Source organism: Haliotis rubra, unplaced genomic scaffold (assembly GCF_003918875.1).
Source record: "Haliotis rubra isolate DU_JTF1 unplaced genomic scaffold, ASM391887v1 Scf72, whole genome shotgun sequence".
Lineage (NCBI taxonomy): Eukaryota > Metazoa > Mollusca > Gastropoda > Lepetellida > Haliotidae > Haliotis > Haliotis rubra.
Window position 1 is genome coordinate 212,501 of NW_025767435.1, and position 18,040 is coordinate 230,540.

An 18,040-nucleotide genomic window follows, 5' to 3' on the forward strand; every position below is an offset into this window, starting at 1 on the left:
CCACAAAGTATGTGATCTGGACTACCAGTTGTCAGGTGGCTGAGTAGGTTACATCATACTCTTTGTGTGTTGGCGATAAGGTGCCGGACTCGGAGAGTGTGGGTTTGAATCCTGGGCAGGACTGAACTCAATATGTACTAAAGAACTGTCGGAAATAGAAAAAAACTGCTTTTAGGCTGTTACTCTTTATCCCTTAAATTGACAAATTTACAAATAGCATATATCGAAATAACCCACATCGGCCTAACTGGGCATTTAGTGGGATGCGTAATAGTATATCGAGAAAAGCATGTTTACTCGTATATCGGGAAAAATACGAATAGCTGCTCAAAACAATAGATCGGACTATAGATGGCAATTAGGTCGCTCAACCAGGTATGACGAGGGACCGTCGACTCTCCTGGCATGAAATGCACGTCCTGCCTACAAGCACAAGGGGTCATCTCAAAGATAATTGGCATGACCACCCAAAGATCGACAGGACTGGATATTATTTGTAAATTGTTATGACAATGACATGCTGTTTGCCTCCCAGTTTAATTCCCCTAAAGGATTATCTTATCTCAGCTTATATCTCTATCCTCCAGCCCGACCCCCAACCACCGTCTGCAACACCTGTCCTGGATATGCTTTTGAGACAACCCCTCCTACCTGTTTCTTTTTATAGTGATAGTGAGACTCCATGGTAGCTACATCCTTCATAGTTTCTGTATTAAAGTTATTATTATTTACGTCAGCTATCGTTTATATTGAAGCTAAGTTTTATTTCAAAATGGACATTTAAAAATTGTCCTTTGTAATATAATATCATCGCACACTCATTTGCATAAAGCCATGGTCTGTTCCAAATAAGTCGCTTTGGACTTAGAAAAAAACCCGCATTTCTCATTTCTGCACTAATCTCTCCTCAGTAAAGTCCTTTTTCTACGTTTCCTATCTCCCTACCACTGAGACTGTAGTTAGGCCGAACTTAGTTTAACAGATATTTCACACTTACACATATTAACTACATAAATTGTAGACATCAATGCGAAAAAGGTTTTTTTTTCTATTTTCGACAGTACTTTAGGATCTGTACTTTACTGAGAAAGTGTAATTCCAATACAATGTTACAGTTGTTAGCGTGTGAAAAACAGTCCTTGTTTACAGGCTGTCGACTGACCGTTAAGATAATTGTTTTGTCATTGTATTATATACATATTGTGTCATTGTGTTATATACATTTGCTCCATTACAAATTGGTTCTGTTTGCCCTGCTAAATACAATATTGACTGTCTGTCAGAAAGATGATCTATAATTGTCACAAACAAATACTTCACCGACAATGAATAAAACATTAACTTGTAACATGTAATGATCGATTTTCTCTGTAGCAGGATACACAGGGTCCAATAAGCTGCACACATACACATCTCCATCGACTAAAGCTATTGTATTTTACAAGAAGATTCTAATACCTTGGAAGCTTAAGTCCTCAGATTTTGGCTTAAGTCCGGTACCATGACTGTGAAATTCATACATTAGTATTTATGTATTTATAAATGTCCTGTCAAGCCAAACTAAAGCTTTCATAGTTTCCGCTATTGAAACAGTAATGGAGGGAAGTCTCTTTGGAAAAGAAATGTCTCGCCATTATTTCAAAGAAATGTTTTCATACACTTATTGTCAGTCTAGTTTTAGGCTTAGTGCCAGTTCATTCATGTCTGGAACAACAAACTTGGTGCTGTTCAATACCAGGGCCCCATTCCTCAAAGCAATCGTAGCACAAGGATGATGGTAACTCCTTTACCTTTAAACATAGACTTACGACTGTATGTAGTGCTGTGATTGCTTTGAGGAACGGGGTCCAGGTCCTTCAGGGTAGGCAAGTGGATAAGGTGTTTGCTTATCACATTAAGATTCTGTGTCACTTCATGAAGGGGCGGTGGGGTAGTCTAGTGGTTAAAGTGTTGGCTCGTCACGCCAAAGACCCGGGTTTGAAGCCCCACATGGGTACAATAAGTGAAGCCCATTTTTGGTGTCCCCCGCCGTGATATTGCTGGTATATTGCTAAAAGTGGCGTAAAACCAAACTCAGTCAGTCACTTCATCAAACAGGCCATGATTTCTATGTAATACTTGGTACTGGGAAGCCAGTTACTGATGTCACTTATGATTGCCTAATTACTGCTTTAAAAATTGTGCTTTGTGGTGTAAAACCTTACCCACTTTCTTTTGTTACTTCATTTTGTACATGATTGAGCAGGGCAATATTTAAATGTTATACATGCCAACAGAATTTGGATATTGAACACATTCTATATATCATGATGTGGTAAATATGAACAGGGCAATTTGTATGGCCAGATTCACCACAGTAGATCCACTTTGCATCATGCTGGTTGAACAATGGTTAATGAGGAATGGTGGCCACAGTGTCTCACCTGTCTGATTAAGTGTCAACAAAACTGTCACAACACAAACATGGCTGTGGCTTACCACTGGCCTTGTTTCTTTCAATATTTATTGACTCAGCAATGACTGCAAAAATCATTTGTTGCATAAGAATCACTCTCACTCACTCAACCATACAACCACTCATCCACACAACCACTCATCCACACAACCACTCATCCACTCAACAATCCTCTCAACCACTCACTCAACCACTCATCCACTAAACCACTCATCCTCTCAACAATCCTCTCAACCACTCACTCAACCACTCATCCACTCAATCCACTAAACCACTCGTCCACTCAACAATCCTCTCAACCACTCACTCAACCACTCATCCACTCAATCCACTAAACCACTCATCCACTCAACAATCCTCTCAACCACTCATCCACTCAATCCACTAAACCACTCGTCCACTCAACAATCCTCTCAACCACTCACTCAACCACTCATCCACTCAATCCACTAAACCACTCATCCACTCAACAATCCTCTCAACCACTCACTCAACCACTATCCACTCAATCCACTAAACCACTCTGGCCCACTCAACAACTCCTCTCAACCACTCACTCAACCACTCATCCACTCAATCCACTAAACCACTCATCCACTCAACAATCCTCTCTCAACCACTCACTCAACCACTCATCCACTCAATCCACTAAACCACTCGTCCACTCAACAATCCTCTCAACCACTCACTCTCAACCACTCATCCACTCAATCCACTAAACCACTCATCCACTCAACAATCCTCTCAACCACTCCACTCAACCACTCATCCACTCAATCCACTAAACCACTCATCCCACTCAACAATCCTCTCAACCACTCACTCAACCACTCATCCACTCAATCCACTAAACCACTCTCAGCCCACTCAACAATCCTCCTCAACCACTCACTCAACCACTCATCCACTCAATCCACTAAACCACTTCGGCCCACTCAACAACTTCTCAACCACTCACTCAACCACTCTCATCCACTCAATCCACTAAACCACTCTCACCCCACTCAACAATCCACTCAACCACTCACTCAACCACTCATCCACTCAATCCACTAAACCACTTCGTCCACTCAACAACTCTCTCAACCACTCACTCAACCACTCATCCACTCAATCCACTAAACCACTCGTCCACTCAACAATCCACTCAACCACTCACTCAACCACTCATCCACTCAATCCACTAAACCACTCATCCACTCAACAATCCTCTCAACCACTCACTCAACCACTCATCCACTCAATCCACTAAACCACTCATCCACTCAACAATCCACTCAACCACTCACTCAACCACTCATCCACTCAATCCACTAAACCACTCGTCCACTCAACAATCCACTCAACCACTCATCCACTCAATCCACTAAACCACTCATCCACTCAACAATCCTCTCAACCACTCACTCAACCACTCATCCACTCAATCCACTAAACCACTCGTCCACTCAACAATCCACTCAACCACTCATCCACTCACTTACTCAACCACTCACTCACTCAACCACTCACTCAACCACTCAACCACTCAACCACTCATCCACTCACTCATCCACTCACTCAACCACTCAACTACTCGCTCCAGATGTATTCGTGAGTGAGTTTAGTTTTACGCCGCTTTTAGCAATATTCCAGCAATATCACGGCGGGGGACACCAGAAATAGGCTTCACACATTGTACCCATGTGGGGAATCGAACCTGGGTCTTTGGCGTGACGAAGATATGCGTTAACCACTGGGCTACCCCACCACCACCCCAGATGTAGTAGTAAGTCGTAAGTATTTTTATTGCTGATACGGCAATAAGTATTCAGGGTCATTGGCCATGAAAGCCTCAAATTTCATGTAAAGAATGTCACCCTTGGTTTTGCTAGTGTGTCATGGCTGGGAGATTACAGGTTTGACAGGTTTAGACCCTCATGCCTGGGCCCAGGTTTAGACCCTCATTACTGGGCCCCAATAAAGGCTTGCATGGCTAAATGTCAGTTATGGCATTTTATCTGCAATTATAGTACAGCAAAGCCACCAGTCTTGTATGGCCCTACCTAATGTGGAGCTTGCTGGGAAATTTACACTTTGTTTTGAAGTTGACTTAAGGAAATATTAACCACTTGAACTGGGAAGATATCAGCTGTTTAATCTAGAGTGATTAATTATCCATTTGAACTGGGGAGATATTAACCATTTGAACGAGGGAGATCTCAACTGTTTGAACTAAGATGGTTCATTAACCATTTAAACTGGGGAGATATTAACCATTTGAACGAGGGAGATATCAACTGTTTGAACTAAGGTTATATTAACCATTTAAACTTGGGAGATATTAACCATTTAAACTAGGGATAGATCAACTGTTTGAACATAGGGGATATCAATCTGTATGACACATTTTGAATGAATCGTGACTTGATAGTATGATAAAATCTATTACACATTTGTCTTTGTCAAAACTGGCTAATTAAAAGCATGCAATAATAAGCATCATACGGTTTAGGGATTGTGGTGTAATATATCATCTTGGCATTTGATCCGTTCCACCTGAATGTCGCAGTGCCAGTAATACAGGAGTGACCGCCTACATGAACACCTCTAGCAAATGTAAATAAACAAGATAAACATAGAATGCTGGCCACATGTGCATGTGTTGGTAGGTGTGGGTGCTATTGAGCCCTATACTGCGTAGCAGTCACGCCGATGGTTGAGCACCAGTAGACGAAGGGTCCCTGTACACTTTCTCAACAGGTGATTGGAACAGTTTGGGTTTTATTCTTAACACAGTGGTAACTGTTTTAAGAATAATCTTACGCTTGACAAATGTGTTTTTAGAGAGAAGTCACTCTGTGACCTAATTATATTTGATAACTGTGCAACCAAAGTCTGAAATTTCAGAATACGTCTTGGCCAGGCTGATGAGTCATGCGCACAGTCAAATCAAATTTATGTAAAAAAATAACTCTGAAATCCCAATTAATTGAGGGTAGAAACTCAACGTCTGTACTGGGTTATCTCCCTTGTCTCTGTAAGATGGAATCTTTTATATACAGGCAAAAACAAATATTTTGGGATTTATCTTCTGCATTTGTATACATAGGATCTTTGAAAACTAATTGCATGCAGATGATTGTGTTGTTTGGATGATTGTATGGAACAGCCATAAGTATGTTTGGTCTGTGGAGTAGGCCAGGGTTAGTCAGAAGCCAGGGTGGAGAAGGAATGGTTGCCAAATGTGTGGGGGAGTACATGAGGTGGGCGTGGTCTGTCGTACAGGTCATGTTGGCACAGATATAGGCCAGTGTGTTACAGGGTACAAGCCACTGTTAACGCAGGTAGACAGATATATTGCATTATACTTACACTATAGCAATATATATTAACCCCAGGGAGTTGAGATTGATAATACGATGTGCCGTTGAGATTGACATCCAGTGATCGAGGGGAAAAATACCAGCACGCTTGAGGATGCACTAGTTGCGTGGATATGTGCTCTACATAAATATCCTATAATAATCCCGGTTAAAATAACTGCTAAATATATAAATTTTTATAATGGAATAGAAATCCTTTGAAGTTTTTATTTTTTTTCCATTTTTATCTGAATAGATCGTAGCAAAACGTGAACACAGCAAATTGCTATTTCTGGCTTAGATGAATAGCAGGAAGAGTAACAGGAACAACACTTGAATCATCATGTCTAGTGATTGATATTTTATTGCAAATTTTTACAAAGTTTGTTCACCTCCGATGGTACGACATCGTTTTGACTGAGCAGTGTGAGTACAGTACATGAAATAGCAGGTATGCAATGCACATAGAATTTGAGCATGATTTTACGTGGCCATCATTCTGTGTTATGTATAAAGCAGGTGTCTCATAACATGGGGGATCATTCATGGACCCCAAGACCCGTGTTATGGCGAGGGGTGACTTTATGATCTTATACAGTCCATGTTGTCTCACAGTGTGCTGGTATGTGGTAATATTTGAAGGGGTAATATCAACTTCTTTGAGTGGCATTTTAGAAGCTGGGAAGTACAAAATTGACAAGCTTTATGGATAACAACTTCATTATTACGAGAGTGCGACGTTTCGATACAGATGCTTGTACCGTTGTCAAGCAGGAATGTAACATACAATGATGGCAAAGTATATATACTGAGTGTAACAAAGAAAATAGAATAACAAGGTAATTAACACAACAGGGTGGGCTTAGAGGTGATGAAGCCAGTGGGTAGACAATGGGGGAAGGCATAGAAGCTAGAGATGTACAAATGAAAAGGGGGTACTTTAAACAAGGAGGAGATGTTTATACAGCTGATTGGGTTTAGTGGAGGAGTGCAATGTTATGTTTTAAACAGGGAGGCAGGTTTATGTCTGTGGAGTTGAGGAAAGTCCTACATGGACAGTGACCAGTCATATGTCTACATTGCCTGATCATGTTATGTCATTCCCCAGTTTGATGTTCAGTAATGATAGCTGCTTAGAAGTCAGAGAAAGATAACAATACAAGGGTGAACAATTTCATTATTGGGTCATTCTACAGAAAATGGCAATTTGCTGTCCCCACTGACCTTACTCTCAATTTTGTTATTGCATGAAATAATTTACTGAAAATTGCCTTTATTTATAGATATATGGTACTAAGCATACTAATCACTAAATAAAAGATATTATTTTCCTGGCTTAATTTTGGAAAATTACAGATGAAGATGGGCAATCACGTTAATTAGGCATGTCCCAAGCTCCAACCTCTTTTGCATTTTTGGGTGTCAAAACTTCAAAATTGAATATCATTATGTATCTTTAGGTCAGTTTTAAAGAATATGCATGAATGGTACAATTATTTCTCAATTTACATGAATACATTGTATATGAAGTAAATATCTGAAAAATTTAGATTTAAAAAAATGTCCCTGAAAATGTTGTCATTACCTCAACATACAGAGAATTAGCACTGAAAAAATATATGGATAGTCTCCCTTCAGACCCTGTGATCAGCTTCCACTACATGGCGTCATTGCTGACCATGTGCTCAAAGGAGGCATGTCATATCATAGGGCTTAGAGTGGAATTCTCCATTCTTCTTTCATTATGAGGGGAGTGATTTTAATGTGTGTCATTACCGCAATGCACTTAACTATAGTATATATGAATTGTACTAAGTCTTTTGTATTTTAATGAGATGCCTGTTTGAATACTTTTCACAAATATATATCTAAAAGAACTTATAAGTATATGGAAGATCAGGAGAGTTGAATTTGAACAAAATTGTCATTACCTCAACAAAAACTGTTGTTGCGGTGATGACATGTGTCACTACCACACATGTGATAACACGGGTTATCCAATATAGAATGCAACAAATAATACTTTGTTATGTCTTAAATGATACAAAGTATAATGTAATGTAGTGCTTGGAATTAGAGAACATGACTACCCGACAAGGATTTATAAAATGCATCACAATGTCATTATCGCAACAGTCATTACCACAACGCTCCAAACACCAAAATCTGTAAATTTTGCCTCACAATGGTATTAAAGTTTGATGAAATAAGAACATAATAGAAATAGTTGCCAAGGTTTTGTGAATCCACTGTTAGTGTTTACAAATTACGTGGTTAGTTAAGATTTAATTATTTTCAATTAACAAGAAAATAACATTTTCAATTCTTAAAATATGTTAAAAAACACTTAAATATGATAAGTAATATTACATCTGTCTTGTTGAATTGGTAAAAACAAGTAAGAAAGTGTAATTAATCATATTAAATTGATTCTTAAAGCAAAGTTATTTCAAGTTATCTACTTTGAGAACCAAACAATTTGCTGTTGGTCTGCCGCGTGTTGTCAACAACATAACATAGAACATTGTATCTAACTGTGGTCACAGAGATTAAATTATTCAGCCTCGGTGTTTTATGTTCATAAAGCTAATGTTATATAACAAGTCAACTGCTTGGAAAAACATATTGTTTAACTTTATTCTTGAATTTGTTCACGTCCATGTCATTACCAAAACAACATGTCACTACCGCAATTTCAATGTCATTACCAAAATGGAACACATTTTTTATGATTATACAACCAATTATTTCCTTGAAGCCATTTAACTTATGGGAGGGTAAACTTAATTCAATGTTTTATCCTTTCCTGATAACTGTTTGAGATAAGAGCTATTGTTGCCAAAGTTATTGTTTACATTCATGCAAAAAACTAAAAAAATCATAAATGCATTGAAACAATTATGATAAATTACCATTCATTGCACAAATATACTTATAAATAGCCTCATATGTGACATCTAACAACTCTTTCCATTTCATAGCTGTTTTTAAGCAAAATTTATAACTAGATTTTCCAAAATCAGTATTTTTGCCGTCGTTGCGGTAATGACATTTTGATTTAAAGTTGAAAAGTCACAATGAATTTTACGAAAAATTCTTGTCTGAACTTCTCTGCTGATGCAATATTATACAAACCAAAGAAGTTTACATGAAGACATAAAAAATATAAAAAATATAAATAAAATTTTCTTAAGAGCAAATGCTGAAATTGCCCTTTTCCATAGAATGACTCTATTACAGTGAGAGTGACATTTCGGTGTAGGTTCTAACACTGTTAACAAGCAACTAGGCCTAAAAAAAATGTTGTCGTTCCGATTACCCAACCAGCCCTTGAATTCTGGTGCCAACCATAGTTTTTTTTGACAAGGTATGAATAAAATAAGCTTTCAGATACCATTGCTTTTTCCCGGCACCAACAGACATCGGTCATTCTGATAGAGAAAGTCTACATGAAGTCCACAAGCTTGATTGAATAAACAATTACACATTGATAAATGTGTTATTAGTTCGTACTTTACTTCTTAAAAAAAAGGTAAAAAAAATTCCCTTCCTACCTACCTAACCTAAATTTTAAACAGGTGTAATCGGAACAACATTTTTTTTATTTAGCCCTAGGGGTGAAACGGTACGCTCTTACCACGGTATGGTACATATTGTGGTACAAGGCCTTTGGTGCAGTTCGCTATATGAGATATGATCATAGTGCAGAAAATTGACAAGAGCCAAACCTTTCATTGTTTAACATGGGAAAAAGTAACCATAATCTTTGTGATTTTGAATGAACAAAACTGTCGTTTTATGACTAGATAGAACAACGGTACGAAACTGGAAATACTGAATTTTTGGATTGCATTACGGTTTACCGAACCGAAGGCAAATGAGTGCAGTTATACTAATACCGTGTTATACCGTTTCACTCCTACTCTCAACTTCTCAAAGTGTCTCAAGGAAGATAATTGTTTGTCACGTTTCAAAATTCACCTGACGTTATCCACGATTCCCCTCTTAGACTTCAAGAGTGACAACTATTTCTTGACATTCACCAGACATACTGACATGCACCCAGCATATTTCTACATTCACCAGTCATACCTCGAGTTTCACCATATTTCAAATTTACAAACATTACTGTCATATTTTAATATTCACAAATTGTATTTCATCTTTCATAATTCAATATTATTTCAGCATTTTCAAATGTGAGAAACCTTTTCATGCAATTTTGAAATAAACCTCAAGATCATGGTCTGAAATGTCTCAGTGAATTATATTACAGGTTTATGGCATGAAAGGAAGTCCATTGAGATATTTTCTCCCTTGTCTTTCCTCAGATATAAACATGATAAAGCATGTGGTATTATAATTCTCATCCTGTTTCAACACTGATTGTTGTCTGAATGGTGGAAAAGCTTTTATCGCCTTCTTACTGGAATAATGATTATTGGGGGCGGTGGGGTAGCCTAATGGTTAAGGCGTTGGCTCGTCACGCCGCGGACCCGGGTTCGAATCCCCACATGGGTACAATGTGTGAAGCCCATTTTTCTGGTGTCCCCCGCCGTGATGTTGCTGGAATATTGCTAAAAGCGGCGTAAAACCAAACTCACTCACTCACTCACTACAATGATTATTGAAACTTGAAGTTTTAACACAGAGTTTGATAATATTTCAATTTTGGAATTGGCAGTTATATTATTGTATACTGCTGTTTTCAGTTAAAAAATCATTCTTTGTCTTTGATCAATTTTAGTTTTCTTTGTTATTTACAAATGATTTAAGAGGCATATTTGCTTTTGAAATTGTTGTTTTATCATGTTTATGAGAAAGAGATTCCAGATTTTGTCAGTGATTTCATGGGTCAGCATTCACTATTGCCATGAATTTGTTGAACCAAAAGCAGCATGTACATAGAGGTTGCTATATGAGTGCCCATCAGGTACCATATATCTTAGGACTTGTTTCAAGACTGGTTGGGGCGGTGGGGTAACCTAGTGGTTAAAGCGTTCACTCGTCACGCCGAAGATCCGGGTTCGATTCCCCACATGGGTACAATGTGTGAAGCCCATTTCTGGTGTCCCCACCGTGATATTGCTGGAATATTGTTAAAAATGGCATAAAACCAAACTCACTCACACACTCAGTTAGTTAATGAGCAAAAGGGTCAAAATACCATTGATTGAAATTTCTGTTTGTCATCCATGTTTGAGGTATTTATGGTGTAGGTGTAGCCCTCTGGTTGAAGCACTCACCTGTCATGGGGAAGTTTGTGGTCTTGATCATGTTTCTGTCAAATTTTTACTTCCTTTTTGGTTCCAGGAATTATATCTTTCCTCGTCTTGTTTACCTGACTTCTGTTCGTTCGATGTATTGTCATGATGATTGGTTGCCTGGTGTCAGCTGTGGTTTTATTGTGTGATTTTTTCTTTCCAGTTGGAATTTTCTGTGATCTCTTGTCTCCACTGATCAGTGAAAAAGTGCTGAAGTCAACATGTCTACCTACGAGACAACCACCACGACCACCTCGTCCAGCACAACAGGCATCCATCCTGATGTCGGCTACATCAAGTCCATCCCCGGAATACTCAAGATCGTAGAATTTGTAAGTGATAATTTGTGCGTGCATGTGTGCGCGTGCATGCGAGAAAGAGAGAGAGATTACAAAATCAAGATTTTGCACTGGTCTGCAATATTTTGTCTACATAACACTACAGGGTGCAATTTTGTTAGTTACAACCTGCATGTTCAAAATGGCTGGTGTGGGTTGCCTTTAGTAATAGGTTGCACCTGGGCAGGTAACAATAAATCCTCCAATATCTTATAGCTGTCGTCGTGTCTTTTGATAGGGAAGTAAGTGGCTGGAAGTAACAAGACTTCTTACAAGCATAAACATTTGTGTCCTCGTTAATCAGTTATGTAGCAGTAATCATATAATTGAGATTTCTAAATAAAGGTAATGCAAAATTGAAACAGAATCATTCATCAGTATCAGATTCTGTTAAATGTATCTGATACTGAAGACTTGTATGAAAATTGCTAAACAAGTAATTATGTTGCGTTTTAGAACCAGTGACAATCATTTATGGTGCAACCAAAATTTGTTGGTGCAGCCAAACCTATGAGCCAGGTTGCACTTGGTGCAGGTACTGAACAAAAGCAAAATCGCACCCTTCACTGTGATGTAAACATGGTAGATAATCAAGTCAGGACCAGACAAAGCCATCGGGAAGCTGGGACATTCGTCTGATGTGCTTCACTTCACTGAGTTGCATCCTTAGGACAAAACCGAAACCTGTGCTTGTCGGTTCGATTCCCTGATGATGTGTCCAGGGACTCATTTCACAAAGCTCTCGTAAGCCTAAGATCTCGTAACTTTTCTCGTAGCATTCGAATCTCCTATACTGTAACATAGGAGGTACGAATGCTAAGAGAAAAGTTACGAGATCTTAGGCTTACAAGAGCTTTGAGAAACGGGGCCCAGGTTTGTCGACACTAAACTCATGCTTATGGGTTGTTTTTTTTGTTTAATGCCGCACTCAGCAATATTCCAGCTGTATGGCGGTGGTCTGTAAATAATCAAGTCTGGACCAGACAATCCAGTGATCAACAGCATGGGCATCTATCTGCACCATTGGGATACGACATGTGTCAACCAAGTCAGCAAGCCTGACCAACCGATCCTGTTAGTCTCCTCTTATGACAAGCATTGGTTGGTGAAGACCAATTCTAACCCAGATCTCCACGTATCCATGCTTATGGGTTTGATCCCTATGAGTTTCACCAAAGTGGTGAACTTTTGAGACCTGCATCGCTTCAGGCCTTCCTCCTGCTGACATGCTGAGATATAAATGGATTACTGATAAAAGTGGTGTTGAACTGGGTTTACTTAGTTATGGCAGTGGTCACTAGACAGAGACATGTTGTATGGGTTGAACTGTGTTCTTGTTGCAGGTGCTGTGCATCATTGTACTGATCTGCACATCGGTAGTCTACTGGGTACCCTATGGAGCCGGCTGGATCCAGTTTGTGGCTGTGGCGGCAGCAGTAGTCGTGGCGCTGTTGTTCATATTCCACTTCCTTCACATCTTTGAGAAACTTCCAGGCCCATGGCCCTTGATTGTAAGTAATGAGGCTGTACAGAAATATACATGTTACAACTTTGTGTGGTAATATTAGTTATAACATTGGACAGTAATATAAACTTGTTATAACATTGGACAGTAATATAAAATTGTTATAACATTGACAGTATATAACCTTTTATAACATTGAAAGTAACAACAGTGTTATAACATTGGGCAGTAATATAAAATTGTTATAACATTGGACAGTAGTATAGTGTTTTTATAACAGTGAACAGTAATATAACATTATTATAACATTGGGCATTTGTATAACATTGATATAACACTACTGTACTGTAAGTAATATGATTGTATTAAGTATAAAAAGTAAGATTGTGTGAGAAGTAATAATATTTACACGTTATACATTATTCAACATATTTAGTGACCCATCCCTATTAGAAATACATATTATGCCGGGCAGCTACACCCCGACCCTCCAAATCATGAATGTTGTAGTTATCAAGTGTACATACCACATGTGAACCAAGAAGTAAGTCGTGTTGGTGTTCTGATCGCTGTTATTTTTCTGTTCTGTGTGAATTTAAAGGAGATACACAGTAAAAATCTCAAATTAAATCTTATTAAAACATGTATCTTGAAGAAGAACCGTAAAGTAACTTTATTGCCTAAAACGTTAAAAAACTACTCAGGTTCTGGAAACTACTGAGAGTTAATGAGCAGATATGCCATCCCGACCTGGCGTCGTGGTGGAGAGATGACTCTCACATCAGTACGAGTATACCGCATACTTGCAGGTTATGCGATTGGAACAGTTGTTTGTTGCTTTTAAAATAAAAATATAATTGCTGATGAAACAAAGTATACTTGTTTACACAAAAGAAAATTTCAGAAATTTTCTTTTGTGTAAAACAAGTATACTTTGTTTGACCCTTTAATATGTCTTAAGAAGTTTATATTCAGTATATGTCTTTTAAAGCTGCACAATAGTGTCATTGTACATGATTACATTTTAGTTATAACCTTGTACTGTAACATTGTTCAGTAATATGGTTTAGTTCATTTGGGTTCAAATGAGAACGAGGAATGATTAAATAACTCGAAATAGGGACAAGAGCACAAAACATAAATAAGACACATAGTCCTAAAACCTCTGTACCCAACAGGATCTGAAATCTGACATTTGGTGATCGATCGCGGAAAAAGTTGTTTGAGAAACTATCATGTAATATATTGTGCCATTTTCACTCTTGCCAGCGAGGGGTGACACACAGCTGGTGGAACAGCGCCGGCTGTTTCCTGACTACAGTCCGTTTGACTCAAAAGCGGACCGATGAATTGCAATCTAACTCGAAAACTAATAAACATAACATACTCAATGAAACGCTGATCATAATCAAAACATCATACCCACTCTGTGAGGTTTTTGCAGAATTTTTGTCCTAAAAATAATAAAGTTGTTTAACAAACTATCATTAAAATATTGACACAGTTCACTGTTTGTTACGAGGGAGGAGTGCAGAGAAAGGGACAGCCAGGTGTTTGAGAAGCACGTTCACAGACAAAGTTATTTATTCATTAACCTGTGCTGTCCCTTTCTCTGCACTCCTCCCTCGTAACAAATAGTGAACTGTGTCAATATTTTAATGATAGATTGTTAAACAACGTTTTTATTTTTAGGACAAAAATTCTGCAAAAACCTCACAGAGTGGGTATGATGTTTGGATTATGATCAGCGTTTTCATTGAGTATTTTAAGTTTATTAGTTTTCGAGTTAGACTGCAATTCATCGGGCCGCTTTTGAGCCAAACGGACTATAGTATATATCATCCCACCTGGCTGTGCTGAGTTGCACCTGAAGTGCGTGCCTGCGCTGTTCCACCAGCCGCTTGTCTCCCTCGCTGTGAAGCGTGAAAATAGCACAATGTTACATGATGGTTTCAACTTTTTCCATGATCGATCATAATGCGTTAGATTTCAGATCCTGTTGGTACAGATGTTTCAGGACCATGTGTCTTATTTATGTTTTGTGCTCTTGTCCCTATTTCGAGTTATTTAATCATTCATCGTTCTCATTTGAACCCAAACGGACTATAACATTGTACAGGAGCGTTAGGCAATAGCATTTTACAGGGATATGCGTAATAACATAATTACATTGTTCAGTCAGGTAGATAAAATAATGTACAGTAATACAAGTAAAAAGACTACTGTAATATAAGTAATGATAATATATTGCAGAAAAAGTATTGACATAAACAGTAATATAGTGACATTGTATTGTAATATCATTAATAACATCCCCGCCGTGATATTGCTGGAATATTGCTAAAAGCGGCGTAAAACTAAACTCACTCACTCAATCAATAATAACACTGCATTATAATATCAATGATAACATGATATATGATAATAAATAAGTTTATATGCCACATCGTCTTCACCATCTTCTTCATCTCTTGTTAACCAGGCCCCACATTCTCTTCCAGGAGTTTATATGCTATATCGTCTTCACCATCTTCTTCATTTCTTGTTAACCAGGCCCCACATTCTCTTCCAGGAGTTTATATGCTATATCGTCTTCACCATCTTCTTCTTCATCTCTTGTTAACCAGGCCCCACATTCTCTTCCAGGAGTTTATATGCTATATCGTCTTCAACATCTTCTTCTTCATCTCTTGTTAACCAGTACCCACATTCTCTTCCAGGAGTTTATATGCTATATCGTCTTCACCATCTTCTTCTTCATCTCTTGTTAACCAGTACCCACATTCTCTTCCAGGAGTTTATATGCTATATCGTCTTCATCATCTTCTTCTTCATCTCTTGTTAACCAGTACCCACATTCTCTTCCAGGAGTTTATATGCTATATCGTCTTCACCATCTTCTTCTTCATCTCTTGTTAACCAGGCCTCACATTCTCTTCCAGGAGTTTATATGCCACATCGTCTTCACCATCTTCTTCTTCATCTCTTGTTAACCAGTACCCACATTCTCTTCCAGGAGTTTATATGCTATATCGTCTTCATCATCTTCTTCTTCATCTCTTGTTAACCAGTACCCACATTCTCTTCCAGGAGTTTATATGCTATATCGTCTTCACCATCTTCTTCTTCATCTCTTGTTAACCAGTACCCACATTCTCTTCCAGGAGTTTATATGCTATATCGTCTTCACCATCTTCTTCTTCATCTCTTGTTAACCAGTACCCACATTCTCTTCCAGGAGTTTATATGCCACATCGTCTTCACCATCTTCTTCCTCATCTCCGGCATCGTTGCAGCCGCACGTGGAGGTTGGCATTCATCCATTGCTGCTACCTCTGTGAGTACAGTCAAATGACTTTTATAACCTTTAGTAGTGAAAGGACCTCATGAAAATGTAAAGAGTTACCTCCCTTGCCTATGCCAGGATCTGATAGTCTGAACCCCAGAATCACTAATATGTATTTTCAGTATAAGAGCATATTCATGCATTTCCATTCTGGGTAATGGATCATGAACAGAAAACTGTTTCAAACTATTGCAAATAAATTGTATTACGGTTTCCAGCGGGGGGGGACTATGTCGACGGCTTTGACAATAGGCAGGATTGCCCATGGCGCAAGCCGCATGGGCCCTGCCTTCAGTCCCTGGGTTTCAACCCGCAACGGTTACAACCCAATAAGAAGCCCTCTCGGCTTGCCACCCTTTCCCGCACAGGCAGATTGGAGTCGCCCGAGCATAACGGGGCTGATCCCGTGGACTGCTTGTGGCCCACACGTATGGAATCATCCCAGTCAACCATAATGGCTATGGGAGACACAGACTTCTCGGCTGTCCACCAGCAGACGTCTACCATAGCCACGGGTAGTCCAGCTGATCGGTGGGATGGCATAACGGGATATGTCTCGGATCAGGTTGATACGGACGAGGTCGACCATCGTCAGCTTTTGCCCATGGTATAAGCTGCATGGGGTCCTGCCATCAGTCCCGGGGATTCAACCGCTTGTAAGCCCACTTGGCCTGTAATCATTTTTCCGCATGGTGGGGTCGCAGCCGTAATACCCAACAGCATTGACCATGGTCGGGTGACGCCCACGGGATTGTCAGCCGTAGTAACTCATATGACGCCGGCAAGAGCCATTGTTTAGAGTCTATACCCGTAGGCAGTTGAGATGCTCTATAGTCTATACACGGGTAGTCGAGTATCAACCATGGAGTGAGCAAGTTAAGTTTAAGTTTTCACTTAGAAATATTCCAGCTTTATGGCGGTGGTCTGTAATTAGTCGAGTCTAGACCAGAGAATGCAGTTGTCAACAGCATGAGCATCGATCTACACAATTGAGATATGATGACATGTGTCAACCAAGCCAGCGAGCCTGACCACCCGATCTCATTAGTCGCCTCTTACGACAAGCATGGGTTGCTGAAGACCAATTCTAACCCAGATCTTCACGGGTCACATAGACTTCTGACAGTCATAGTGCTATGATCTCTTTGTAAAACGAGTCCCTAGACCAGACAGTCCAGTGATTTATTGTATCAGCAACAATCCACATTGTCCGGGGATGTTGACGTGAACCAACAAACTCTGGCCATGTCGTCCCTTCAGTCATCATTCAAGACCAGCATCGACCAGTTCTAACCGATAATTTCCAGGGGTGCTCGCCGAAGTAAACATTGTATTCTTTTTCTGTATTTCAGTTCTTCTGTTTTGCTGCAACAGCCGTCTTTGGGATAGATACATTCTTCATGTACCGCGGCTGGCAGAGTGGCCCCGCCACCACCACCACCACCTCCTCCGCAGCCACGGTGGAGACAACGACTACTACATCCTACGAGACCAAGACACAGTACTAGCTTCGTTGCCACCGCGGCAAGTTCACGTGGAACCAGACATCCACTTATCTTACCGTCACCATAACGACAAGTGCAGGCTTTTGAAAATCCATTTTCAGTTTACTCAGGATCTGGTATAAATTATCATAAGCTCATTTTGGGCTACCATTTCATAAGGTACCTTGAATAACGACAAATGGCTACCAACACCCTAATTATTTTGCAGCTATTGAATGTTCAACAATGAATGAACAATATGTGGTTTTTGATTAACAGATAATTGTCATTTGATTTTCTTTTCAAAGATGACATACCCTGATCCTCATTTGACTGACAGATTA

General features: G+C 39.3%; 1 protein-coding gene across 4 annotated transcripts in view; it reads left to right on the forward strand.

Moving 5' to 3' along the window:
* Positions 1 to 17,781, forward strand: part of LOC124259404 (plasmolipin-like) — a 54,319-nt gene extending 36,538 nt beyond the window's left edge. For all 4 annotated transcript variants that reach the window (XM_046693540.1, XM_046693543.1, XM_046693542.1 and 1 more), the window contains exons 2-5: positions 11,227 to 11,395; positions 12,745 to 12,912; positions 16,105 to 16,203; positions 17,565 to 17,781. In XM_046693540.1, the coding sequence (XP_046549496.1) occupies positions 11,285 to 11,395; positions 12,745 to 12,912; positions 16,105 to 16,203; positions 17,565 to 17,720 (534 nt within the window). In that variant the 5' untranslated portion in view covers positions 11,227 to 11,284 and the 3' untranslated portion in view covers positions 17,721 to 17,781. The remainder of the gene's footprint in view (positions 1 to 11,226; positions 11,396 to 12,744; positions 12,913 to 16,104; positions 16,204 to 17,564) is intronic.
* Positions 17,782 to 18,040: the final 259 nt, after the last annotated feature.